The sequence below is a fragment of the Phaethon aethereus genome (assembly GCF_964289735.1).
Source record: "Phaethon aethereus genome assembly, chromosome: 8".
NCBI lineage: Eukaryota > Metazoa > Chordata > Aves > Phaethontiformes > Phaethontidae > Phaethon > Phaethon aethereus.
The window spans coordinates 8,608,629-8,635,779 of record NC_138584.1 but is presented as its reverse complement, the minus strand read 5'-3'; the positions used below and the strand labels follow the sequence as shown (position 1 = coordinate 8,635,779).

At 56.8% G+C, this 27,151-nt stretch overlaps 1 protein-coding gene across 4 annotated transcripts in view; it reads right to left on the bottom strand.

Moving 5' to 3' along the window:
- The window catches only part of NOS1AP (nitric oxide synthase 1 adaptor protein), a gene marked incomplete at both ends in the record, with an annotated part of 37,845 nt that extends 15,678 nt beyond the window's left edge, over window positions 1-22,167 (bottom strand). For all 4 annotated transcript variants that reach the window (XM_082002691.1, XM_082002693.1, XM_082002690.1 and 1 more), the window contains 2 exons: window positions 11,980-12,051; window positions 22,063-22,167. In XM_082002691.1, the coding sequence (XP_081858817.1) occupies window positions 11,980-12,051; window positions 22,063-22,167 (177 nt within the window). The remainder of the gene's footprint in view (window positions 1-11,979; window positions 12,052-22,062) is intronic.
- Between the last annotated feature and the right edge of the window lie 4,984 nt (window positions 22,168-27,151).

Genomic DNA, 27,151 nt, shown 5'->3' with positions numbered 1-27,151 from the left:
AGGGCCGGCGGAGAGCGTGCCGCGGGCTAGCCCCCAGCCTTGAAAGCATCTCCGAAGCCCTCTCGGCAAAGCAAGGAAGCGATGACAGCACGGGCCGGACCTGTGTGGGAGGCGGCGAGCTCCCCCCCGCCTTCACACGCTGCCATCTCCGACGACCGGGCGCGGCGTGTACGAATTAACCGGCGCGTGGGTGCCTGCGGGATACTGGTCGAACTGGTTGCAAAAATAACCGGGCTTTGAGCTGCTCCCTTCGGTTAATGCAAAGCGGCAGCGGGCTCTGCGTGCGTCCGCAGGCACTGCTCTCGCAGCCCCGGAGACACAAGATGAGAGATCAGCTGCACACGTTTTAATATTTACCACCTGTTGCTAAAATAAGCAGAAGCACATTCCTTGGAAACCCCACATCTGACTGGAATTCGTGGTATTTTTAATTAGATACGCGTCGGTTCGACCTACGCAGGCAGCGGCAGCGGGTGCACGGGCTGTTTGGTGACGGCTCCTTGCCCTCGCCCTTTGAAGAGGACAAGAAGCTACAGGAGCCCAGAAATGGTCTCTATTCGCCCAGGCAAAGCCGCTGCGAACCCGTGTGCCAGACAGAGCTCAGCTTAAGGAAAAGCATCGCCACCTGCAGCAGTTTAGTCGTGCTCCTTTACAGTAACCCCTAATTAAAGTCCGGCTTCTTTCTGGCACAGGCAAGACCTGGTGCCCTGGGGGACCCCGGGAGCGCGGGGCGCTGAGCGGTGCACGTAGTGCCCGGTCGGGCACCCTCCTCCGCCCCGGCAAAACAAAACCCAAAAACTCTGAGTTCTCAATTAGCTTTGTCCCCAGAACGCTTTGTTTCTCAGACAGACCCTGCCTCAGGGCAGCCGGGATCACCCCAGCGGCGCGGAGGGGGCCGGCGCCGCAGAAGAGCGCGGAGTTGGGCTCCAGCTAAAAGACACCCCAAGTTGACTGCGCGGGCAAGGAGCGCCGTAAGAACGTACCCAGGCAGCGCTTCGGGACGGCGTCAGCGCGGCAGAGCGAGCCGACTCGGGGCGCAGCGAGACTGACGCCCCAAGTTGTGAAATACAGGGTTTATTTTGGTATTTTTTTTACGGCTCACCAAAGAGCTGCTCATCCACAGTTGCATAAAAAGCTTGAGTAAGGCCAGTTGAGAAGGTCGTGAGAATACCCAGGCAGTGACAAACTGGAGGAAGGCAAGCTGGTAATACTGTAACTAAATCAGCAATTATGAAATTCAGACAATTAATAAAGAATGAATGAGCAGCAGAATGAATTAGCACATCAGAAACAAGCCAGCCCTGTGGGGCTCATCAGATGCCAGCGGTGCTCAACAACGTTTCTGGGTTGTAACTGGAGAAAAGAGGTAATTATTCGTATAGCACTTGTTTCACGGTTCCTTTTTCAGCCATAAGTAATGCGGGTTTTAAAAATCATTGACTAAATTCTACATCTTTAAGTAATTTTCGAGTCCGAATAATGTGCTTTAGAGAGATTCAGAAAGAATCACAGACCCAGATCCTTGAAAAAATTCCAAACTAATAAAAGTCCCAGGATTTTAGACAGACTTAGAAAACACCCAATAGAGGACTTAAAGTCAAGCAAAAGGATCACAGTACAACCGGGCACTGCGCTAGTTCTACGCAAGTTGGGATCCTAAACTATCGCAATAAAATTAAAAGTGTACCTCACTAGGGTATTAGGCTGGCTAAGAAACGTCGGGAATACATTGCCGTTTGCCCCTTTGCATGCATTTTGACAAAAATATTATCTGTAACAACTGTACAGCCCAGATTAAGGTGGATCACACCAGTGGATCATCCACCTCACCGGTGGATCCCAAAAATGAAGCAATGACAGAGGCAGAATGCCACTGTGCTTGCAGGAAAGCCACAGCAAGGAGAGCACAGCAACGCTCACTTTTATGGAAGAAAACACAGGGTATTTGCTATCCAGGTCAGGTGTACAGGAATTTGGCATCTACTCGTTTCAGGTTGATTTTTCTATGGCATTGGCCAAGCAAGCTCCCAAAGGAAAAAGGAACAGAATGCGCATCCACAAGATGCAGACACGCATCCTAAAAAAACCCCCAGGCACATCGAAAGGTGCCATTCCCAGTGGGAAGGACACGATGAAGACAGTGAGGTCCTGGGCACAGGAGCAGAGCAACGCCCAGCAAAGTAGAAAGGCAAAATTGCCTCAAAACATCGCGCTGTTGAAATCACAACTAATATAATATGTCCCAACATCACACGTTCTGCTTTATCATACATTTCAAAGCAGCAATAGAAAAGAGTTTAGAAAAAAGCAACAAGAACACGAGGCAGGTTTCCCAGACTCTTAAGTCCCAGAGGATAAAACAAACTCAGTCTATTTAGCTCATCCAAAGAGTAGGCTAGGAGGGGACTGACTGCAGCCCAGAGATGGGACCTGGGGAGAGCTTCCTCGCGTCGAAGGCTCTTTCACTGTAGGCAAATGCAGAATATTGACTACCTGGGAGTTGAAGCTGGATCCATTCAAACCACGGAAAGACCCGTCTTTTTTCACAGAAGGCTCAACGGGACCTGCACCCTGAATCACGCTCACCACCAGGCTTTGGGCCAATTACTCAATATTTAAAAAAGAGAAATCCAGAGGATTCCTTAGTATGTGTGTAGAGGTTAGCAGAGATGTGCTCTTTGTGTTTCCAGTACCGGAGACCTACACACACGTCCCCCAAGTTCCCAGGGATCAGGGGGTGTTTGAAGGAGTCCAGACCAACCCCATCCATCACGTTACGAGGGAGTAAGAAAAAGTCATTGGAGCAAAATGCCAAAACAAAACTGTAGGCTTTGGAGGGGAAAAGAAAGAGACGGCTCGCTATAATGCGTATCACTATTGCGATCCAAGAACAACACTGTAAAACATCACCGGGGGGGCTGTTTTCAGTTAAAGAGTTAAGCTGAAATTTAACCATCCTTGCTGAAGTTTTCTGCGGCGAATATCCAGTTCAGACTGATTTTTGAAGTTTCCCCTAACTCAGATCAGCAGTTTCCACAGGCAAGCGTATGGCAAGAGGAACTGGTTTGGTTGGAGTTTTTTTCCACCATGTTGAAATCGTGCTGGTGAAGACCAAGATTAAGACTCACTAGGATCCTCGTTCTCCATCAGGGAAGCCTGGCCTGAGAAGGAAACATCATCTTCTCTGAAAACTCATACGATTTTGGCTACGTTCTTCACCTAGAGCCGGGGCAGACGTCAGCCCTCGCGTGGCCACGGCAGCCCGCCGCGGGGCGAGGAGGTGCGGGCAGGAGGAGGCGGGGGACCTGCGGGGCTTCCGTCGCGCTATGGGAGCTACAGTCCTTCTCCGCCGGGACGGGGAGCGCGCTCGGCTCCCTCCCCTTGCTCTCGGCTGTGCTTGTCGTTCTGCTGTCCTACTAGAGACACGTCCTTTCCTCCAGCTCCCGTAGTTAAACGGGATCCATTCCACAGGCCAGCTCACACAATGGTTTTTCGCAGCCTCTCATCTTTAGCAGATGTGACCCTTCCCTGTGCTCCCGCGGGAACACGCTGTAACACCCCCCCTTACAGCTCTCACCGCCACAAAACCCCGCATCAAAAATCCTTCCCAGCTCGCCGCAGGCTGCCAGGCAGGCTCCGACGCTGCTCTTCCCCTCGGCCGTCTGCGTACAGCATCTCCTAGAACAAACCTTCCTGCCGCACCAAGCCACGACCACCAAGAATTAACTTTAGCAGCGAAGAGACTGGGGCATGTGGCATTTTTTTGCGAGGCTGCAGCTCCGCGCTTTGCCTCTCTCCTGAGGAGGTGCAGCAGAGGAGAACGCTTCAACAAATTAAATCAAGGGGTCCTTGGCCTTCGAGGACCGGCAGAGAAGCACAAGAGCAGAAAGGAGCATACACAAGAGCAGCATGTAAAGTGTTGACTTCAGCTCGGTTCGATTTTAATTCGGTCCAGTTCCCTGCGCAGGGATGCCTGCCTCAGAAGGGGTCTGACGAGTCACTTAAGTCTCCCCGTCTCCCAGTTTCTCATCCAGAAAACAGAAATTAAATATTGCTTGACCCCTGACACCCTGCTTGCGAGGTTTTTTTACTCTTTGCTCACCTTTTACTAAGCTATTTCTCCTCTTAATCACAGAGCAAGAGCCAGGGATCATCTCCGGACGCGCTCACGTCTGGCTGGAAGAGGATACGGCTGCCCAGGTCCAGGCAACATCAGCTTCAGAGGTCAGCACGAGGGAGACTTTGGGCCCTGCTCCATTCCAAGAGCGAAACGTTGCCACGATGGCAGCAAACTGGTGAAAGACCCGATTTATTAAAAAAACTCAGGAAAATTCCATGTTGCAGTAACCAGAAGGAAAAAACCTCCAAATAGAAGCAATGGCTTGGGTGTGAGGAGAGACAAACTCGAGGGGACTGGACAAGGGGGAGAGGTCTGGCCCTCCACTGTGCTGACCAGGAGAGCACTGGGAGACGCCAGGATGAGCTGCAGACCCTGAAACCAGCCTCGGTGTACCCCTCTCAAGCCCATTTTCTCCTCTCAACAACCTCTCAGGAGGGTCAGGAGCTTATTCTTATGCACAGTTAGGAATTTACTCTAAAATGCAAAGACAAGTGGAGATGGCTATCTTTGCTAGCAAGCCTCCAGCAGCAGAAGAGACTGTCACCTCTTCGTGACAGTGGTGGGGCTGGAGAGCTCTGAGCTGGGTGTGTTAGGGCTGGCGACGCTGAGCACAGCCCTTTCCCTCAATAACAATACTTTCTGCAGAGGTTTATGCAAGTTAGAGGGTCAGGCAACCAAAGGCAGCTCTCTCACCCTGCAGAAGGAGGGGAGAGCTATCAAAGGATGGTGGTTTCTGTAGGAACTCTCCAAACCCTCGCAAGCAGCAATTACCAGTGCTCTCATGACCCTAAATCTCCCAGAACAAGCTGCCAACCTCCCACTTGACAGCCAGGCTAAACCCGTTCCTGCCCGTGAGCCAGAGCGTGCAACAAATCACTGCTTTCCAGGCAGGAGGAGAAGCCAGAGCAGGCACACGGAGAGCTTGAGAGGCACCTCGGCACCAGCGGCAGCTTCCGTGGCATCCGCGGCGCTGCAGACGTCATGTGCGTCAGCGCTCCGGCTACGCCGTGTTCCCGCAGGAAGCACGGTTTGCGGCACCGGATTCCCCTGCTTCTAGCGCGGCTGAGCCCTGGCTCCGAACGGGACCTGCCGCGCTACCAGCGCCACGTGTGCACCACCGGGAGCCTCAAAGGAAGGAGCCAGGGCCACCCCGGGCCACCCCTGCGGCACGCACCCCCGCCCCTGCACGCGCTCCGCTCAGCCCGACGGCTACGGCGACCCGCTGGTGCAAGGCTCAACGCCTGCTTGAAGAAACATTTCCGAGGAGGCACAAGCGTGAAGCTGGAGGAAGAGGAGGGAGCACGAGGGCACAAAAGAGGTCAGACGTTTGTGAAGGGACTTCACATGCTGGCCATGAACTTGGAGAGGGTGGGAGCTGGCAGAGCATCCCCCGGCGGGGAAGGAGCAAGGCTGAAGGTCTGCCCTCTCCCCGCACTGTTCAGGGAGCCTGGCAGACACTATTCCCCGTCCTCGTCCTTGAGCTCTCAGCAGATGCTTGCCCACGGCTCAGCCGATGGCATCGGCAAGCCGGTAACGTGACTCACCGCGAGTGCCGGTGGGGAAAGCCCCCGACAGGGAGCGAGATGAGTCACGGGGAGACACCGCCGGCTCTCAGAGAGGGAAGAAAGCCCAACCCCAGCGAACACGGGGCAAGGATGCGTGACGGGGACGTAGGCGACGTGAGGCACCGCTGCCTCCCAGCTTTCTGCCTGCAGCTCTGGTCCTGCCCTGGGCTCAGTGCCTACCTGGCTCCCAGCCCTCTCAAAGGCATTTGCCTGGCTACCGGCCAGCATCACCCACCAGAGACACCGCTGCTCGCGCTGGCATGCCCAGCCTCAGCCGCTGTGCTGCTGCCGGAGCCCCGAGCATCGCCTGCCCGTGGGACGCTTGCCCAGCGCAGCGAGGCTCAGCTTCCCAGAGAGACAGGAGGTGTGGGGAAGACCACGCACCAGCACGCACCTCCTGGCTCATCAGCCTTCCCAAAGCACGCTCCCCTGTCTGGGCTATGGTTTCCCTCATCCTCGCTGGCTTCACAGCCAAGCCCTCCGTCCAGCTGGGATGCCCCTGCTCTCGGCAGCAAGCTCCCCTCCCCACCGCGCTTTGGAGCCTGGCCACAAGGCACCCGCCACCGCCCCAAGCCTGGCAGAGGACGCTCAGCTGGGGCACTGCGGGAAGCTGAACGGCAGCGAGCTTACCGTGACTTAGGAGGCCAGCTGCCGGGGGCAGAGCGGCATTCCCGCTCCTCGCCTCCCATCAGGTCACGCGTCTGGCTGAGCCCAGCCGTCCCTGCCGCCGCCGCAGCCGGCAAGCCCGGCAGGCAGCCGGCAAGCCCGGCAGGCAGCCGGCAGGCACGGGCAGCACGTGCTCACGCCTGCCCGGGAACGCTTTCCCCAGCGAGCAGCGGCCAGCGCCCCATCCCTACCTGCCTTCCTGCGGGGCTCAGACCGCGCTTCCCAGCGTGGAAGGCTCACACGTCACAGTTCAGGCGCCTGCCCTCTGCCAGACGGAGCCCTTCACCTCCTTAAACTTGTAATTTTACTACGTGTGTGTTACAACAGAGCGTACGTACAGCTCACACTCCTGAACGCTGCCAGTAACCTTCAAAGCTTCACCGGTAAGCGCTCCGCACCTCCTGGCCGTGGTATTAAAACCGACTGCAAAGCCAGGGCCACCACACTTTGGCCATCCCCTCGTGGAAACCACCCCTCCCCTATGGGCAGTCTTGGTCAGAAGGCTGCTCCGGTGAGTCTGGGTACTAATTTAACCGGTTTGTTGATTAAATACTAACCGCAGGATGAGATCCTGACCCGCTGCGTGCAATCGAGTAGGTAGCACGTTAGTAGCAATGCAGGACTAGCCATCACTTTATTATGACGTTAAGTGACAATGGCGGTGCCAGGAGAAATACAATAAACTTGCCTGGAAACCTTCACCCCCTTCACTGTGATTGTCAGAGCGCTGAAAGAGCAATTGAAATTATTACAGATACCCCTTCGGTTCCTCCCAGATCTAATACAACGTAATCTTGCTCATCCCGGATAATCACGTCAAGTCATTCGCTCACTGATAATTCACCTCGCACCGAGTGCCACGACTTTGCAAAGAGCAGGCTGAGCTCTTCAGGCCAGCTCGCTTTCCAGTCCTGCTCCATGTGATGGCACGGACAGCCGTGGCTGTGCTGCTTCTTGCACGGTGAAAGGAAAAAAAAAAAAAAAAAAAAAAAAAAGAGACGTCATTATAAATGACCTAATGCTTTTAAAAACTAGCCATGGCAGGAACAGGGTATCTCAGAAATATTTTAATTGAATGAGCGCAAAATTACATCAGCCGCTCTACACAATTAACTGGCTTAAACGCATCAATTTTCACACCAGTGCGACGGTGCATGTGGCTTGCAGAGGATGAAAGATCTTGCTTGGAACAAGCTTGTTGAAATTCAGCAGTTTTGGCAATTTGCTAAAATAGAGCTCAGCTATGCAAAGCAACAGAAGTCCCACAAAATCAGATGTACCTGACAGAGTAGGAGGTGTAGAGGAGCTACATTTTAAAGTGCTTGAAATGCCTCCTTGCTTTGAGCCTGCAAAACTCAGCTGGACACTTCCCAGAAACAGGCTTGCAGAAGACTTCCACAGAAGCAGATTTTAAGAAGTGCCTATATAGGATTTCATCCTTTCTGGCACCAAAGAAAACCTGGATTACAGCTGCACTCAGCAATTCAAGCAGCAAAAAAAGGGATAGTTCCAAATTCTCTAGAATGACCACACCAAGCCACAGCCAGGTAGCACTGGCTGCACTGGAGACATGCCAGGAGCAGAGAGGGGAAAGCATTTACATATACTGACTGTGCAGATAATAAAAATATAGACTTATTATTATTATTTAGGGCTCCATGTGCTCAGCCATTCTGGGAAAAAAAAAAGAAAGAAAACAAAGGATGCCCTGCAGCTAGCTCGGGCACTTCAAACTGAAATCTTGGACGACTCATAGTCCTTATGGTGGGGAAGATGCATCAGTTGGGCTCTTGCTCTCTCCCGTACTGTAATACCCTCTTCGGAAGCTGACAGACACGAGACCCGTCCCAGACCACTCTCGTGAGCTCCCACCTGAACTTCTCAAGCTTTGCCCATGACTGGTGCAGAGCAGAAGAGCACTGTGGCCTCTGGGCTGGGGCTTCCCAGGAAAGCCTGGGCAAGGAAGGTCCCCTGGGCTCACACCAACAGGACAGGCTGGCTGCAATGAGCATTTAATTACTGTTGAGCTTTTGAGGTTCAGGTGCCCAAGGGTAACTATGTGGACTTATGGATTGGTTTCTCACACCTTGCATCCAGAGGATACTAAGGAGCACACTGAAGGCAAACCCAACCCAGCAGATTAGGGCATGAAGCAGCACGGGCCGGGTCACTCTGTTTTGGGATGAGAAGGAGAAGGGGTTTAGCGGTACGAGCACAAGCCCTGCTGCTTGCCAGGAAAACAAGCCCTGGCCTATTGTATTTATTAGTACTGACATGGCCACCGGTTCCCTGCAGGAGAGACGGAAGATGTAGGCTCTGGAGGAAAGCTGCAGCAAACACTCATGAAATTGCTGTCCAAGTGCACCCTTGGCAGAGCCACTGTCCCGTTCCACTGAGTCCTTCCAGAGCCAGGGATTTGCACCAAGACGCAGCTGCGTCCCCAGCAAGCCCAGCCGGAGCCGGCAGGAAACGCAGAAAGGCAGAGGCAGCCGGCTGAGCACCTCCCCTTCCCTCCTCACCCCCGAGCTGTGAGAACCTCCAACATCCTCCTGCTTCTGCACAGAAACCCTCTCTGGTGACACCGTGAGGATGGCAATGCCACCGCCAGCCCTTCTGCAGGAGGAGGACGGGGATGGCGTCCCTGCCCTGCAACGCCGACTCCCCGTATAAAGTCCCTCCCAACCCAGATCCATGAAAGGGACCAAATTTGGTCTTAACACACACATCTTGCTCTGGTGGAGCCGTTCTGCCCCGGCCCTGCTTTGCCCTCGGAGCGCGGCAGCAGGGCGGCAGAGCCCAGCCAGAGCAGGAGCCCCAGCACCGCCGGCTGCGCCGTGCCCGCCTGTCCGCCCCCGAAGGGTCAGGGCTCCGTCTGAACAGGAAGCCGGGATCAGCCAGGCCCGCGGCGCTCGCCCTGCGAGCCCCGGCCGCCGGGCAGGAGAGGGCAGGAGAGGGCAGGAGAGGGCAGGAGAGGGCAGGAGAGGGCAGGAGAGGGCAGGAGAGGGCAGGAGAGGGCAGGAGAGGGCAGGAGAGGGCAGGAGAGGGCAGGCAGCGCTGCAGGAGCCGCCGCTGCTGCTCGTGGCCCTGTCCCTCCCCAGCACGGGCCGTCAGGGGGGCTTCCAGAGCACCCTCTCCCTCGGGACCCCCGCTGTCGGGCAGGGTGCTTCCTCACTTCTTTGCAGGATCTTTTTATTAATCATTTAGTAAATAGAGCAGCTAGCGCGGAGGCGGCACTGGGAAAGGGGAGGCACAGTAGCAGGGGGCACGGAGAGGGTCCCCTACAGCGAGTAACCCAGCTCAGAGTGGGACACAGCACCTTCCCCCCGAGCCGGGGGCTGCATTAAAAGCTGTTCAAACCTCCGGGCCAGCAGCTACTTCACACACCACACGCAGAGCCGCCGCAGCTTGCACTCGAAGATCTCCCATGGCTCACTTTCTCTGCCTAAATAAGCTTTTTCTTCCTCTGGTTTCCCCATGCCAATATTTTGGGATTACTTTATTCCTTAAGGAACACAACTACCCTTCTGCTTTAAGAAGGACACACATTCCTTGACATCCAGCCAAATTCAAACCAGTCTCCAGCGCCCAGCCCAGACAACAAATGCCCTTGCGACACCGCGATAACGTCTTGCTGCTGGGTGCAAGGCCAGCGCGAAACGCGGGAAACCAAGGAAGGGCTTTATGCTCAAACTCCAGCCAAACAAACCGTCCTGGCACCCTCTTCACAAACAGCACCCTGCGACAAATAAACAGACATTAAAAGTCCCTCGGGCAGATCTGATCTGCAAACTCAAGGCCTTTCGATGACTTGCATCTCTCCTGTCTTACACTAGATCAAGGAAACTTGAGCACACGTTTCAAACATATCATTCATCATGAGAAATCATTATTTTACCCTAATTTGTGTTCTTTCTACCATTCAGAGCTTTATCTATGAAATGTCTAGACTATGTTTAAGTTTATTTGTATTGGTCAATTAAAAAAAACACTGTAGGATTTATTTAAGCTCTCAAAGTTGTGCTGGTCCTCCCATACTGATGTGGAGTTATGCAATTTTGGGGCTGGAGCTGCATTATTTCAGAAGCCTTATCTTGAAAGGCAGCAGAGGAAACAGCTGTTCATGAGAGCTCTTGACAGCATCACAGTTGTTCTGTCCCAAACCTTGCTTGGAACCAAGGTGAGCAAACCTAATGCCAACAAAGGACTTCCCAGATTGTGCACTGGCCACAAGACTAAAGACCACCGAGGGGACAGGGCAGCGGGTAGGAAAGCTGCTGAGAAAAGCCCCAAAACTATTTACGCGCTGTAAGTTTGAAACAGAAGAGCCTTCCTATCTGTGTCCTTGGGATACGATACTCCTCTCCTCCTCTGGTGACGAGGAAAGAGAAAACGAGATTATAGCAAGAGTCCACAGGAGGGGCTGAGAGAGGAGCAGGGCAAGAGCAGAGCCCTGGCAGGGCTGCTCGGCCACACCGGCAGGTCCAGTGCTCACAGGATCCCACGAGGCCACCAGAAAGACAGCTCATCCATTACTCAACATCCCTGCCAGCATCCTCAGCTCCTTCCATTTAAGAGTGTTATTTCCAGGAGACAGCCATCGCTGGAAGACACGCCAGACCCCTTGCTGTGACCCACGGAGCAGACCAAATTACCCGTGCCTGTGGCCACGCCGCCACGTTATTTCAGACCAAGGTCCAGCCACCCCCCGAGGGGCTGTCTTGTGCGTCGGAGAGCAGTCAAGCTCCCGCTGCTTTGAGCCTGGGGGCAGCGAGCTCACCGGGCGTGTGGTTTGCTCACCTCCAGCCTGGCCCTGAACACATCCCAGCTGCGCAGGCGAGAAGCCGGGGAGCAGAGGAAAAGCTCCTCTCCTGGCGATCGACCAAGCATTATACGGCGAGAGCGCCCCGTATCCTGACTATAAGTATTTTGGGAAGCCGGATGACTTCATTACCAGCTGACATCCCCTGACCCACTCGCTGCTAAACAAGCTCGCTGCTGGCTGGCTCCAGAGCTCGTTACTCAGCACTTTAATTTGCACATTGCCATTTACCGGGCACTAACCCGCCGGTATATCCAGGCAGCGCCCAAATTTTCATGCAGCCGAAGCGCTTACGCAAGCGGTAAAACACAAACGTACCTCTTTCACAAGTAGTTTGCTGTTACCTTTGAACCGTGCCTGACACACGAGGAAATCCTCTGAATCGCAGACGTGCCACAGTTTCCATCCAGTGCCGGCAGCCCCACATCCCGCACCCACCTCCCACCCCATCCCCGCCTCCGCGGCACACGCTCCTGCGCAGGATGTGGCACCGTGAGCACGGAGACGGCCCCGCTACCGCCCGGGCTGCGGCTATCCCCAGCCACGGCACGCGGGATGCCCGGGCACCCCGGGGGACAGCCAGCGCTGGGGATGCTCCGCATGTGACGGTGTGGCACAAAGTCACGAGCTTGCAGCCACCGAGCCCGGGTTACACGGAGATCTCCACAGAGCGCGACAGTGAAAAATACAGAGTTATGACTAACCTGGAGGACAGGACTTAGGCGAGAGAAGGCTGTAAGCGCAGACAGAGGAGCAATGCCCCCGCTACCCCGATGCGGAAGGGGAAGGAGCATCCGCACCACACTCACCCTGATCCGCCGCATGGCCGTCACGATCTCCACCCGGCTGTTTGGCCGCGGCACATCCAGGCTCCCAATGTACTAGAAGGAAAGAAAGAGCCGGTTAGTCGAGTTTCCACAGCGCTGGAAACCTCACGGTCCCACCGCAGCCTCGATGGCATCCCTGGAGGGAACCCAGGGTCACTTCTGGGGAACAGGCAGCGTTTTGCCCACTGCACCCGAAGCCTTGCATGCCTCCCACCCTGAAGCTGTTCCCTCACCACAATCGTTCAAGGATTCAGCCGCCCTTATTCTAACAATAAAATAACTTCAGTAATCAGGCCAGCAGGACTCATTCATCTATGCCGAGATCAAAGTACGGAGCTATAATCCAATATCCCCTCGGCTGCACTGAGTCATTATAGACCTGAGTACTGGAATATCCCTAAAATAGCCGGGGCAACCTGTCCTGTGACAGGCCCTTCACTATTTAATTACGGCCCTGCCAAACCCTTGGCTGTTTCTGCAGCGATGCTGAGCCTCCAGGCCAAGCCTCCAGAATAAAGGAGCCGCTTTGCTATTCAAAAGGGAGCAAAGGCAGCGCTGCTGCGACCCAGCACGGACAGATGCTGAACAAAAACCTTTTTAAAAATAAAATGGAAGAGGGCAGATTCAGAAGAAGGATCAGAAAACAGACAAGCGATGAAGAGTCAATGCGGAGCACTAAAAACGTGTAGTTAGAAGAAAAGCGTTTTGAGTCTATTTACTAGCCCCCTGTGCTCCCACGCTTCATCTCGACACGAGCGCTGACGTAACCCGCGGCAGCGCAGCACGGGCACTAAACCTGGCAGGGCTGTACGTTCCTGTGAATAGGGCCACAACCTTTGCCGACACCGTGAAAACCCAGGTCACTGGTTTCACCCGGCGCAGAGACGGGTGCTTAAATGGCTGAACGTGCGCTACGGGCCGTCGTGCAGGCAGAAGCCGCGCAGAGGGGTCGCGCCTCGCCCCGCATCGCTGCGACGCTGCTGCCACCCCTACCGAGGGCACGGCACGGGGGCTGCACGACCGCCCCTGGGTTTTGCGTGTGCGTGCCATCCCGGAGAGCCCTCCCTGCTAACCCTCCCTGCCCGCACCCCAAACTCAACAAGCCCCCCGCTACACGGTGAGCGGCCCCCAGCCGCGCGGCTCCTGCCCCGGCTGCAGACGCAGGCGGGTACCCAGCGACCGGCACCGGGTAGTCGCTGCTGCGAGTCGATGCCAAGAGAGGGGATATAAAAATAATCATCGAACAGCTGGCGTCGTCACCATGTGCCGAGCAGGCTGCCACGGCGCGGGGCAGCTTTATGTAACCAGGAATTAAAGCCCACGCCGCACGCTGCTGGCAGAGGCGGCATTAACTGCCCAGACCCCACCGCTCAACGCCCGGCTGCAAAAGCACACGTCTTGGTAAGCTTTTCGGTTGCATCCCCTAAACGGAGCCTCTCCACCCCTTCAAAGGGTCAGGTCACATTAAGAGAGGGGTCTTTGGCATCAGTCGATTCCCCTTTCTTATATAAAGTATGAAAACCACCAGTAAAAAGCAGGGTATGAGGAGGAGGGCTGAGGGGAGAGACCTTTCCCCGTCTTCCCCCGCCAGGCAGACGTCTCGGCGGCGCAGCACCTCTCCCGGCGAGCCTCCCCACGCCGCGCTTCTGCCGGGGACCACCCGGCACCGCTTTCCCCCTCGCCTGCAAAGGAGGCTTCTTAGCTTACTTTAGGAGAAGGACAGACTTTTGCAGCCAGCCAGCCAGCCAGAGGATGCCTGTTTTCTTCCAGCGATTCCCCACCGCACGAGGTCACTGCCGCTGGAGAGGTAATCGCTTTCCTTCTCTCTGGGTTTTCCGTGCACAGGCCAGCACAGAATACAGCCAGGTGCAAGGTCAGGGCAAGCGGTGGCAGCTATCAGCTCCCACAGCCACGCGAATTCGAGCGATGCCGCCCTCATGGCTGACAACCACAAGCTCAGCCAGGGGCAACACTCAAGCGTGCCCGTAATCGCACGTGCGAGCCCGGCGGGGCTGGGCAGCCCTGTAAGCAAGTGATGGGGCACAAACCAGACACCTCGGACCGGGCAGCGCCTCCTCGGACAGCTCTCCTGGAAAGTCTTGACGTGGTCCTATCGACACCCCTTGGTTCAGCTATTCCCCTCCAGCCCATGTTCACACGTACGCGCAGCGAGGGGCTCAGGTCACAAACCGTGCAGGATTTGCTCCCAAAGGCGGGCTCCAGGGCACCCTGCTGCATCCCGCGGGAGCGTGCCCCACCAGTGCCTGCGGCACCTCCAGCCCCAGCGTGGGCTCACTTCACACCGTTACTGTGCTCACAGCTCCGAAAACACCCACCTCTCCCTCCGCACTGGAGGCAAGTATTTTTTGCACATTTCACAAAACTCAACAGATGGACAAAGTCCCCCCAGGTTATTTTTGCCTTCAGGGCAGAAATCACACGTGGGAACTGCACCGCAGAGGAGTAACCCTTCACAGCATGGCGACTATCCCCCCAAAAAATGTGGACTCGGAGGTTGGCCTTTCAGCTAAACTACCATTTCCCAGGCAGGGAGCGGGGATGAGAAACCACCCGTACCTACTAGCGATTTGCAGGCGATAAGTTCGCTCGGGGCTGCTCCTGCTCCGCTCTCCTCCAGCCCTCCTACTCGCAGCACCGACTTCCATTTCGGGAAGAGGCGTGGGAAAAAGCAGGCGAGGCAGAGCCTCCGTGGTGCAGGACTCTCCATCCCACCCCAACGCCAAGACCCAGCTCTCCCCTCCCAGGGCAGGAGCCCCAGGGACCCACGAGCATGGGGGCTCCCAGACCTGAGGCTTTTGCCTTCCTTGAAAATCCGCGTGCCCCGAGCGAGGTGCCGGGCGCGGCGGTGGCCCTGGTCCCCGCTGGGGCTGACGTCCCGGCTCCCGGGGCTTGGGCCGGCATGTGTGCCGGCAGGTCGACCCCGCGGGAAAAGCAGGCAGCGGGGCCGGGGATCTGCCTGGGGAGGAGAAAGGAAAGCGCCCGAGACAAAAGGAAGGAAAATAAAGCTGTGTGAAAGAGAGCTGACAAAGAAAATAAACCCATGAAAGCGCCCGCCCTCCCCAAGCCCCCGGGAACCGAGGAGGAAACCATATGCACATATGCAGGATGCGGCTTTTCCAAATAATCGCCTCCAGATCTGTGGCCCCACCACCCTGCCAGCAGATGGGGGGCAGAGGTGGAGCCCCCCACCTGCACCCAAGAGCCAGGTGGGATTAGGGGGTCACCGATCCCCGTGCTCTGGAGGCGGGGGGCACGGCTGGCTCGGCGGGGAGGGCAGTCCCAGGCAGCCCCCTCCTCCCCGGCCCAATTAGGAGGAGAAAGGCCACCCGCTCGGAGCACCAGGGAACGGGCAGCCGAGGGGGTCCCTCCTGTAACGAGGCGCTCTGGCAGCCCCACAAAGGCAGCCCTCGCATCGCCAACGGCCAGAGCCGCTCGGGGCCGGGCGGCACGGGCAGGCAGGCACAGAGCACCTATTTCGCAGGGTGCTTTCGGCCCCCGGAGCGCCTTGCCGCTCCTCGTCCCTGCGTGTGGGACCCAGTCTCCCATCGGTCCTTCCCGGGCCCCTGGAAAGGGCAGCCCCTCTCCCTGCCGTGGCACAGGCTTGGTGGCTGTCACCTGCCGGGCTTCTCGGCACCCGAAGGGAGCTTGCCTGCTGTCCCCCTCCCATGCTAATGGGCTCCCCTGGCCGTCCCAAGCACGGGTAAAAGGGGCCTCCAGACACAGCCCACACCACGCACACTCTGCCCATGGCTTACAAAAGACTTGTCCAGTTCAGGGAAATACCAGTCCTCCTCAGGCCAGAGGGAAAAAAGCCCAGGAAAACAAAGGAGAGCATTTTGCCAAAGCAATGTTTGCACAAGTCACTTAGTTTCTCGTTTTTCCTTGAGGTCGTTTGATATTGCTCGTTTTCTGCTCTGTCAGAAATGAATTGCCTTGAGACGGCGCTTCTTCTGTGACAGCAAGTGGCAGATACGTTCTGAAAACCAAAGGCCGATGGCATCCCTGGCCGGGGGACACCTTCCAAGGGGTGCTGATGAGATCCCTTGCGGGTGGCGGGCAGCGGTGGGCAGCGAAGCGTTCCCAGAGAGGAGCTGCCGCCTCCCGGGGGAGGCACGCTGCCTCTCTGCCAGCCCCATACTGCATGCAAAGGTCAAGGCTGAATCATACCCGACTTACAGGGCAGCCTAGATCGGCTGGCCGACGGGTTTCCAGCTTCGGAAGCCGCCCTGAGTCAGAGAGCTTGCCGCGGATGAAGAGCTACGGCTTCTGCAGAGGAGCTGCAGGCAGGCGGGCAGCACGGCAGTGCAGGCAGGGCAGACACGCTGGCACCAGCCCCAGGCTGGGGCATCACGCCACGGGCTACGCAGCCATCCTCGCGGCCGGGAGAGCCTCATCCGAGCAGGGGACCCCGCACCCGGGCTGGGGAGGGGTTACCGGAGGTACCGGCAGCCGGGTGGGAAGCACCAGATACGGGGCGCGAGCCTCCCAAGATTTCTGGAGTGCAGGGTGGCGTGAGGCCGCAGCGGGTACGGGGACACAGGCCCCGTGACACACGGCTGTGCCACGAAACACGGGCCAAAGCGCTCGGGCACCAGTCCCCAGGCAGGCACCCTGAGCCTGGAGATCTGAAATCTCTTCATTTCCCCAGTGCCCGGGGAAGCACCCAGCCCCTCTGCAGCCTGGCTGATAAGGGCTTCTCCCGGGGCTGCCACGGTCGGGGAAAGTAAGGAAAAATGCAATTCCTGGGACTTTTGCTGTCCCAGTGCTCCCACTCTCCCACGCACAGCCTCGATGCGGGGAGCCACGGGGCTGGGCCGGCACGGCCGCGGCTCTGCCCTGCACCCCAGGAACACCCAGCCTCGCTGGAAGGAAAGGGGGGAAGTTTACTCAGCCTGTGGTGGTGTGGTCTGAGAGGCCAAACGGGATGGAAAAGTCGGGATGCCAGCTGACTTCAATGGAAAAAGCCTTGGCTTTCCAGCCTGAGCCCGGCAGGCGGGTGCAGCGGGCTCTCTGCCGAGCTGGAGGGCCAGCCCTGCCCAGCCCTCCCTTTGTGAGGCTCTGCACCCCAAGGACACTGGGGTGCATCCAGCCCCGGGAGCCAGCTAGTTTAACGCAATGTGTCGGACCCGTCCAGAGCTACGCGACCAGCCGGCGGGCATTAAGAGGGGGACACCCCGTGCCAGGGACCGCCGGTCGAGCTGACGCCGTACGGGTGTAAGGATGTTAGCTCTCCCCCGCCTGCCGACCCTAGCAACGCTGGTGCTGCTGCCTACGAGCTGCGCAGGGGCTCGAGCGCCAGCACCACAGAGCTCTGGGGGTCCCGAGACAAGACCCCAGCGCCCACCAGAGCCTTGTGCACCGCACCCACCCTCCCCTCTCGCCGGCCAAAATGGGGCTCACACAACAAGGGGAGACACCTTTGCAGCAGGATGCGGCCCTGCAGCAGGGACCGCAGGACACAGAGCGAGCGGGTGCTGCAGGAGAGCCGGAGCTTTTCCACGCCAATACAGCCGGGGCGCCCGCTCGCCCCCGTCTCCGTACCCAGCCCAGCCACGCCGCACACAGCGGCCCCCCGCGCCGGGGCTGAGCTTCCCGCATTTAGCCCAGCCACAGCCGTACCAGGCGTTCGCGTACGGGATGCGCAAGACCAGAGCGCTTCAGCAGCCAGAAAGCAGCGCGGGGAGCATCCCACCCCCCCACTCCTTCCTCGGGACCTGCCGGCGTCCGCCGAGCCCACGTGCTGCCTGGCCGGTACCCGCAGTCTGGGCACATGCAGCTTTGCCATATCCCAGCGGAGCGGGGTTTTTTCTTTTTGCTAAGAGCTTCACTCAGCAGCCTGCGAACTGACTTAACAAGTACGGCAGAAATATGCCACTGTTTCAGACGAGAACTTTTGTGGCACTTGGGAAGGTTATTTATAGCCTCGAGCAAGCAATCCCGGGCTAAATCACTCTGCAGCTTTACTCCAAGCTGAGCAGCCCTGACAGAGCACACCATACTCCACAGATGCCAGTACAAACAGCCCCCAAATAAAGCTGCCAAGTCTCTCCCAGGCAGCTGAAGTGGTGCAGAGCTTCACATAACCTGTCTCTGGCTTCCCAGCCCTCTGGGAAAGGGATATGCACTGGGAAGGGAGCCTGAAGCAGAGGACGGGAACTGAAGACCCTGATGGAAGCTGCCTGCAACTCAACTCACTTCAAAGGCTTTTATGTATGGCCCCTACATACGTAAAAACATACACAGGAGTGGAAACAGGCACGCATTTGCTGCTCAGTGTTCACCTGAAGCTATAATCCCTTTCCTGATAAAGTGATTATCTTTGCAGCAACCGGCAGGCACTACAGTGCTGGCAGCCTCGGGAAGGTGGCAGTGGGTGAGCTGGAGGGGTTCACAGGAAGGGACACACTGGATCAGACTAAAGTCTCCTTCATGTCCCGTCTCCAAACATAGACAGCAGCAGATGCTCAGTTCAACTTCAGTTTCCCACGCACAAAAGCAGAGAAAAGTACTGACAAACACGAGAGAAAGTGCCTCATTGCCAAGATCCCTTAAGGGGGGAAAAAACCTCCAAAACCCAAAAAACCACCATCCAAACCCAAAAACCCCACCTGCTGCCCAGAAGAGCAACCCTCCCAAACCCCCAGTCCCGCATTCATCTGCAAACAGGTCCGATATCAGGGAAGCCGGGTCTCAGCACATGTCTCATCCCAGCCCACGGCAAGCCTGGAGTGCAGGCTGCAGGTCTGCCCGAGGACCAAGGCTTGCTTGGACAGCCCCTTGTCCCCTCGCCTGCAGATGGGGGAGCAGCACCCGAGGGCCCCTGCACACCCCCCCACACACGTTGGGAACCACCTACATTAGGGCACTGCGAATGGATTGACGAGCCTCAGGACTGAAGCATTAACAGCAGTTTCCAAATAACGGGTATCTGGTAAGTGGGACCTTGCTCTGGGCCACAAGATCTCCAGGGCAGGAGGAAAGCCCAGCCCAGCAGTAACAGCTTCCCCGTGCAAACCCAGCAGCACCCAGCACCCCAATGGATGGGGTGTCCGGCAGGCCAGTGACAGGCTCTGCCACTCGTTTAATTCCCTCTACATGCTGATGCTCTCCAGGAGGCGTTGGAGTAGCCTGAGTCATGATTTTCAGAATTGCTGGTGTTGCGCAAGCTGGCCCTTGGGTTTTGTCCTGCAGCACCAAGGCTTTGGGAAGATAAGGAGTGAGCTCACATCCCCCGCTCCTCACCCCGACCGAAGGAGAAGCGCTGGGCAGAGAGGTGGAGGAGGACAGGAGTTGTCTTTACTCTCTACATACCCATTTATTTAACCAGGAAAACCATTGCACAACTGGGAATTTACGCCCGTTCCCCTGTGCCACGCTGCAGCTCCGAGCTCTTTCATCTGAATGCTTCAGATAACTCAAGAGGCCAGGCTTTTGATTTTATTCAACAATTCAGACCACAAGACGCAGAAGAAAATGAATGCCCTGCCGTCCCTCGGAGCCAGCTCCCCCGATTCCCAGCAGCCTGGACGAAGCCCTCAGGGACACGGAGGGGTTTGATGCCAAGAGGGCTGGCCAAAGAAAACAGATCCAAAAGTGTGAAATGTATTACTATTCCTGAGAAGATGGAGTGGGATTTTCCAACTATTGGATTTATGTCCAGAAAATGGATTAACATAATCCTTAGAGGACACTTCGCTCAGACTCTGTGTCCCTGTGCCAGAGCATATGGCTGCAAGTAGCTTCAGTGGGGACGAGCAACGCAAGTCTCCCCATGGCGTCGCACGTGACCGCGCTGCCTGCTTCAGGGTGAGCCCATCACTCTCCGCTTGAAAAGGGCCCGACCGCCCGCGGCCACCCACCCCGGGCCTCCCTCGGGAGAGAAACAAGGGGAACATCGGCACGGGTGCCAGCAGCTACTGGTGAACCAAAGCACGCATTACACCCACTACGTGAGCCACCTAAAGACAGCAGCAGGCAGCGTAGGTTGGAGTGTAAAACATAAAATTAAAAATTGAAACAATAAATCGGCGCATGCCGGCTCAGGCCCGTGTTACCCCCTGCGCTGAGCCCCAGGCAAGCTCGTCAGGAATCCCAGGCTGCTGGAGCAGAGACCGCTGCTCCAGCTGCTGAGGGCTGTAACACCAGGATCCCCGCCACCCCTGCTATCAGCAATCCCAGGAGGCTTTTAGGAGACAGGCACGCGAGTCCCGGCGCCCCAGCCGAGCATTTTTCTTCTTTAATCTTCCCCCAAAGTTCCGCTCCAAATCAGCGTTCCTCATTTTTGTGACTCGCGCTGGGTGCCTGGCCGAAACAAGAGCCACGCGGGTTTAAACGCTCTGGATTCTTTGGGATAAAAGGAACTAAAGGAGTGTAAGCATTTAATTAATCTCCAGCGATCTAATAAAAGGATGGAGTAATTGCCTAAGCCATCTGCATTCTGCATCTGGCATCAGGAGCTGCTGGAGAAACCCACAAATTTGGAAGCTGGGTTTCGTGTGGACCGTGCTTGGCATTAATGCTTGCCACAGAATACAAAATAAGAGAAAGAGGAGCGAACAAAAACGAATACGCATCACCCCATTAATGCAGCCAGACCAGCAGCACGGGAAAGAGATGAGCCATGAGCAGACCGAGGGGCAGCTGAAGCCCTGTCCCCCTCCTCAGCCCCCAGGCTGGGCCACGCAAGCCTGGCATGGAAAAAGCACGGCACTTACGCCCAGGCACATGGGATTTAGAAGGGAAGATGCTTTGCAGCCTCCCACAGGTGAGGGCTGAGCAGGTGCTGGCGGTAAAACAGCAACTGGCTCCAATAATCGAGGAGCGAAGGCTGGAAAGCCGAATTTGTACGGTCTTTCCCAGGAAAGAGTTGCAAAGCAGGTTTAAGTTTGCTCCGTAAACAACTCCTCTGCCGTTTTGCTCTCTGCAGCACGGTGCCCGCCGTCAGGCAGGCGATGGCCTCTGCAGAGGAACCCTCCCAGCCACGAGACGAGGGGGAAATAACTCAACTTTGGCACCCTCCAAGGAGCCGCGGCCTTGCCCCCGGGCCACTGCACAGGATTAGATGCCAAAGCTGGGATTCCTCCCCTGCCAGCACCCGTGCTCCAAGGACAAGGGTGTGCGACAGATGCCTCCCTCCCTGACACTCAAAACCTGTTTTACACCAGGTTTTTTTTGAAGTCAACCTCACTCGGAGTATCTCATCACTGTGACAACCGTATCCCCCAGGAACAGCGAAGGGGACAGGATTTTATGTTTCCCCTTTTGGAATCTCATGGCCAGCTTCTTCCCAGCGTACTGCCGGCTCAGGGCTGGGCAACGCGGATGGGTAGCTCAGCGTTTTCCCAGCCCACTGAGAGTGCAAGCGCTCAGACTGTGGGAAGCCACAGCCTCAGTGCAGTATGAGACTGAGAGGTCCCAATAGGAAAAAAAAAAAAAAAAAGCAGTTCCTGCCAAATCCACCAGCAAGAATGGTTTATATATGCAAGGAGAAATAGCAAGCTTTTATTTCGGGCGGGCGGCCCTGACCTCTTGCCCTGCACCGCAAATGGCAGGCGGTCCCTCCGTCCGCTGACACGATGGGTTTATGCCGTCAGAGGAGCACCAGGGTACACGGCGTCCCCCCAACCGTCCCCCATCGCACCGGCACTCCAGCCCTACCCACAGCGCTGGACGCGCGGCGCGAAGCCGAGCCCTCCGCTCCCGCCCGGGAACGCGCAGGCAGCCCCTGGCTCTCCTGGGCCAGCGCCCCAAGCAAGAGCCGAGGCGGGAGGCAGGGCCGAGGAGGGGGAGCAGCAGGGTGACCCCGCTCCAGCCGGGCCCGTCCGTCCAGCCTCAACATCCTTACGGGACGGCGGGGAAGCCTCACCCAACTCTTCGCAGCTGAGTTTGGGGGAGCGCAGGCAACGCCAAGGGGAAGGGTCCTGGGAAAGCGAAGAAAACCCCTGGATACGCGAAAAGAGAGCTGGAAAACAAGGAATCCCGGGGGTCGGGGTGCAAGCGCCGGGCGGGGACCCCCGCGGACACCCCCCCGCGCCCGCTGCCCACCTTGGCCTCGAAGCAGATGCCGTGCTGGAAGGCGTCCTCGTTGTGCAGGGGGATGCGGAGGTCGTGCCGGTCATCCACCAGGTTGTACTTGGACTTGGCGGGCATGGCGGCCCCGCGGCGGCCGGGCTGCCCCCGCCGCGCGCCTGGCCCGGCCCCGGCCCCGCCGCCGCCGCCGCGGAACCTCCGCCCCTCACCGCCGGCCGGCCCCGGGGCGGGGACGCGCCGCCGCGGAGCGCGGAGGAAGGGCGGGGAGGGGAGTGGGGGGTCTGTCAGCGCAGGTCCGTGCGCCCTTCTTCTTCCCTGCTCTGCACTCCAGCCGCGCCGACGTTCTTAAAAAAAAAAAAAAAAAAAAAAAAATTAAAGAGGGGGGGGGAAAATTTAAAAAAGGAAAAAAAAAAATCCTCGCAAGTAGTTACGGTGGCGGGGGGCCCAGCTCGGGCCGGGGGTGCACTGAGCCATGAGGCAACGCCAATGCCGCCCCCCGGGGTGGACAGGGCAAGCCCTCTGCTGGCAGCAAGACCCCAAGAAATGGATCCCCCCTTGGTGGAAGAGCCTGGGCTGCTGCGAACACTCGGGGCAACGAGTGCTGTATCCAGAGCTTGACACCAAGACCAGACATGATGGAAATCAAGTGAGCTGGAGGTGAAAAGTCTCCATCTTGTGCTTAATGAAAGGCCTGTCGTGACCATACCCGACCCCACCGTGCCCGACCTTATAAAAGCCCTGAAAGCTGTGAACATGCTCCCCTACCCACTGAAACCACCCCAGCGTTGCTTTCTGCGTGCGCAGGGACCCACTCACACAGCTCTGACTGCAAGTCCAGGCTCTTTCACCCCTTACCCCAGGCCAGGCTCCATCCCTCTGTTTTAACACCCCCAGAGGCTGCATGACAGTTGTGAAGCTCGTCTCACCGCAGCACAGCTGGAGACCTTGCACTGACCTTCACACATGCTGGAGGCACCACTTGGGACAAGCCTTTCCCAGGGCAGACATGTCCCTCCGCTCCATAGGGGATCCCCAGTTCCCACAACCCTTGCCTTGCTCTGCCGGCATGGTCCTACGCACCTCTCCCTTGTGTGCCTCAGGCTCCGGAATGACTGGGATGCAAGCAGCCGTGCTGGCCGGTCACCCCTCCCTGGGCACAGCCCACTCAGGGCCATTGATTTTTCAGACCAAATCAATGTGGTGAAACATCCCTTGAGTTTATAGCATAGCTCAAAGCCAGCCACATCTGCAGAATTGTTGTTTCCCTCCCAAAGTGGAACGGGCTTTCCACCACCCCCAGCCACAGAGCTCAGATAACAGGCTGGGCACAGGCAGGTACATGACCCGCTGAGAAGGCCCTATGGTCAGCCATGGGCTGCATGGGAACGGCTGCTACGCTGCCAGCTTCCCTGCGCCGGGCTCACGGTGGGATCACACAGAGCTGTCAGCACTTGGACAAGTGACTCAAGGGATGATTTCCCACTGAAGGCAAGATGCCAGCAAGATCTGGGCTCTTAAAAAAGCCTTTGCTCCTCATTTTGGAAGGGGGCAGAGGATCAGTGCTGTGCCTTGCTGCTGCAGCAGCTTGGCGACTGCAGTTGCGGAGATCCCCTGGGCAAAAAGGGTTCAGCGAACTGAACACCCACAAGGCACCTGAGCTCACCGGAGTCTGGGACAGGCAGAAGCCAGTGGTGAGATAGTCTTAAACCCGGATCTGCGCCATGGTGCTTGATGCTCCTTGCTGAAGGTTTCTGTTTACCTCTAGCAAAGTTTTAGCTGACAGCACTGAAGTCCCAGCTGCTGGGAATGATACAGCCGCTGGAGAAGTCTCCTGGAGCTCCCTGGTCCAACACCTGCTCCAAACAGGGCAAGCTTCAAGACAAGAGCAGCAGCTCAGGGCTATGTCTAGGCAAATTGTGAGTGTCCCCAGGGTCAGAGATCCCACAGCTTCTCTGCAGCCTTGTTCTTGTGCTAAATTTGATTAAAGATATACAGTCTTGCTGACGGCTGGCTTTCCACAGCTAGCAAAGCCCCATGGGTTCGGTGGAGAACTCAGTTCCTATGTGGGAGGGCTTGCAAGCATCTCTTCAGTGAATGGTGCCTTTGGGGGGCTCTCCCCCAGGTGCAGACATGGGTGTTTGTTTGGTGGGAAGCCTTCAGAGCCTGATAAAGAAACCAGCTCCTCCCAGGCAGTCCCAGTGGGTTTGCCTGGTAGCACCGGGGCTGCTCGCAGACCCTGGCAGGTGCTGGATGCCCTGGGCAGTCCATAGCCAGCTCCTCTGGCCTCTTCCACCACCGTGGTAGAGACTGCTCTTCAAATACTGAGGTTGAACCAAAGGGCGAGCCTCGCTCTGCGATTGCTTCCGGACCCCTCACGCCAGCAGCTCAGGGGGGCAGCAGCAATTCCTGCAACCGGTCTGCCCCAAACCCCCACCCGCCGGTTGCCCCAAGTGCGATTTGGGTGGTACTTGCAGCATCAGGCAGCGCTCCAGACAAAGTCACACAGGCTCTGCAGGCAGTTTAGGATACCTGTGGCATTTCACAGGATTCCACCTTCCTGTCGTGTTACAAAAATTAACTGTGATACCAGGAAAAAAAAAAAGAAAAAGAGAAAATGACCAATTGTCCCTGCCCTTGCACCATACCCGCCAAACCACCACTTCTCCCTGGGAGAGCCTTTCCAAGCTTTTCATCCCAGAACGTTGAGCTTAGCCCGCCCCAAGCAGAAGGTACAGGAGCACCCCGAGGAACAGGGAGAGGATTAAACTCTCGCACTCGTGTTTGTCCTGCAAGTCCAGAACCTGTTTCCTCCCTTCCAGAAGCAGTAATTAGAAGCCCTGCAATTACACCTTGAAGTTGTGTAACCGGTTTGCTTGTTTTTTGCAGCCCCGTCCATTCCCGCCCCGGGACAAAGGTCCCATGTGCCACCCAGGGCAGAGGGGCCCTCCCCACGGCCTGGCAGGGGTGCTGCCCGGGACGTGGCGAGCGGGGACATTTTGCAGGCCTCTCGCTCGGGCAGCCGGGGGGGTCGCGCCCAGCCCCCGCCCGGCGCAGGCTGCGGCGCGCCGCGGATTTGTAAGACGGGCCTGCCACCTCCTGGGAAGGCCGTGAAATGCAGCACGGAAAAAGCCCAAACCGGACCGGAGAGGCGGTCGCCGTCTCCAGCCTGGCCCCAGCTCCCGCGGCGCTGCAGCCCAGCGCTTTCGGCGGCTTCTGCCCTTGCTCCTGCCGCAGCCTCCCAGGGAAACCGGTCCCACGCCTCCCCTGTGACTTGCAGCCTTCTTTTTCACTCTCTGAAGTCGAGAAGATGTTCTCCCAATGCTCACGTGAAAACCAGCCAAAAAAAAAAAAATTCTCATCACCACGTGGCGCAAGGCCCCTCCGGCCCGGGCCGGCGGCAGGGGAATCGGAGGCAGAGCCCTGCGGCTCCGCCGCGTCCTCGGCAGCGGCTGCTGGGGTGCCATGGGCACGGTGGCAGAGCCGCCCGTCACCCCAGCTGGCAGCACCCTCAGGCTTTGGTCTGCACCGGGCAGCGTGCCCAAAGGCACCCGGCCCGCAAGGGTGTTTCGGGTTCGCCCGTAGTGGTTTTCAAAGCATCCCAAAGCTTTGGTAGGTTTCAGGACTAGAAAAGAGCTGCTCTTGTGCAAGTATTTTAAAAGCAGTCTGGCTTGCAAGTGTCAGCATGCAATGTCTAGACTTGCCCTTAAAAAAACCCAAAGCAGCACTACGGAAATACTGCAGTATTTGCAGCAGAAAGGCATGTTTGTTATTGTAACATCCACAGCCTATAACAGAAACCACCTGGGATCCTTTATCTAGCCTGAGGAGACACAGGGAAACGTAATGTTTGCAGAGTGCTTTGCACATCAAACACAGTTTGTGCCAGGATGGCAAAGCTGCACCTTTCCCCGCACCATTGTGGGAGGAGAGGACAACCATCCGCAAATCAGGCAATGGCGAGCATGCACCACGGCCCCAGCAGGCCAGTATTCCCCTTCCCTTGCTGCTCGCGCTCTCAAAGCAAGTAATTCAGCGTACCCATGGCTCATTACTCCGTAGCCGTCGTTGCACGTGTTGCTTCCACAGCAACAGCGCAGCACAGCGGCTTTGGGGAAGACGCACAGTGTGCAGCATTCGGCAGGCCCCTCCTCTGGAAAGCAATAATAAAAGGGCTTTTGGCCAGGTATGCAAATTTTTTTTTATTATTGTGATGAATAGGGGTGGGAACAAGAATCATCGCAGAGCACAGCTATGAGAGGAAATGAGCAGATGGCAGATTTTGCAGCTATAAGCAATAAATTGTAAAGCAAATTGGCTCTTAGGCAGGCATTCGGATAGGAAAGGTAGGATCCAGCTCATAGTTGGGTTGCTCCAGTTTGCTTTAAAATCTTTCCAGGAAATCCTATAGCAGCAAATTCCTGTAGGGTCACGGTTCTGCAATTGCAGCGTGCACCAGGGCACACACCTATGCGACATCAAGGCCCAGTGGGCACAGAGCATCGCAAAGCTCGCTACCTGTGAGGGATGGGCTTGGGCAGGGAGTCACCTTGTCCCTCCAGTCACCTGCACAGGTGGGGAGGGACTGACTTCACCGAGGGGAAGAAGAGGTAAGCAAGACGTGCGGGTCAGCACCGCAAGCAGATGCCTTTTCTGCCTAATAAAACCTGGTGATTAACATCTAAATAGCAAGGGCTGGGAAGGAAGCAAAAAAACCCTTCATAAACAGGAGGAAGGCAAGTCTGCTGGAATTAAGGTCAGGAACTTGCTGGCATTTGCTGACATTTTATTCTGATGAGCTGGCAGAGCTCATTCTCATCAGGCTCACACATATGTACGCATTTGTTTATTTTAGAGGTGGGACTGTGAGAAATCTCAGAGCTGTTTTTTTAAAAACACAGGCCCACTGGGGTGTGAATGGACTGTTAATGGAATCACCTGAAAGCTCAGATTTTTGTCTTCATAGACATTTTGATTGTTTGCACCACTATTTCCTTTCCATTTGCAATTATCCCAGGTTTTTGGAAGCTCTCCACAAACCCCAAGTCTTGAAACATTTTTGTTTCAGAAAGACAAACACATGGTGCTTCTGAAATAAATACACTCC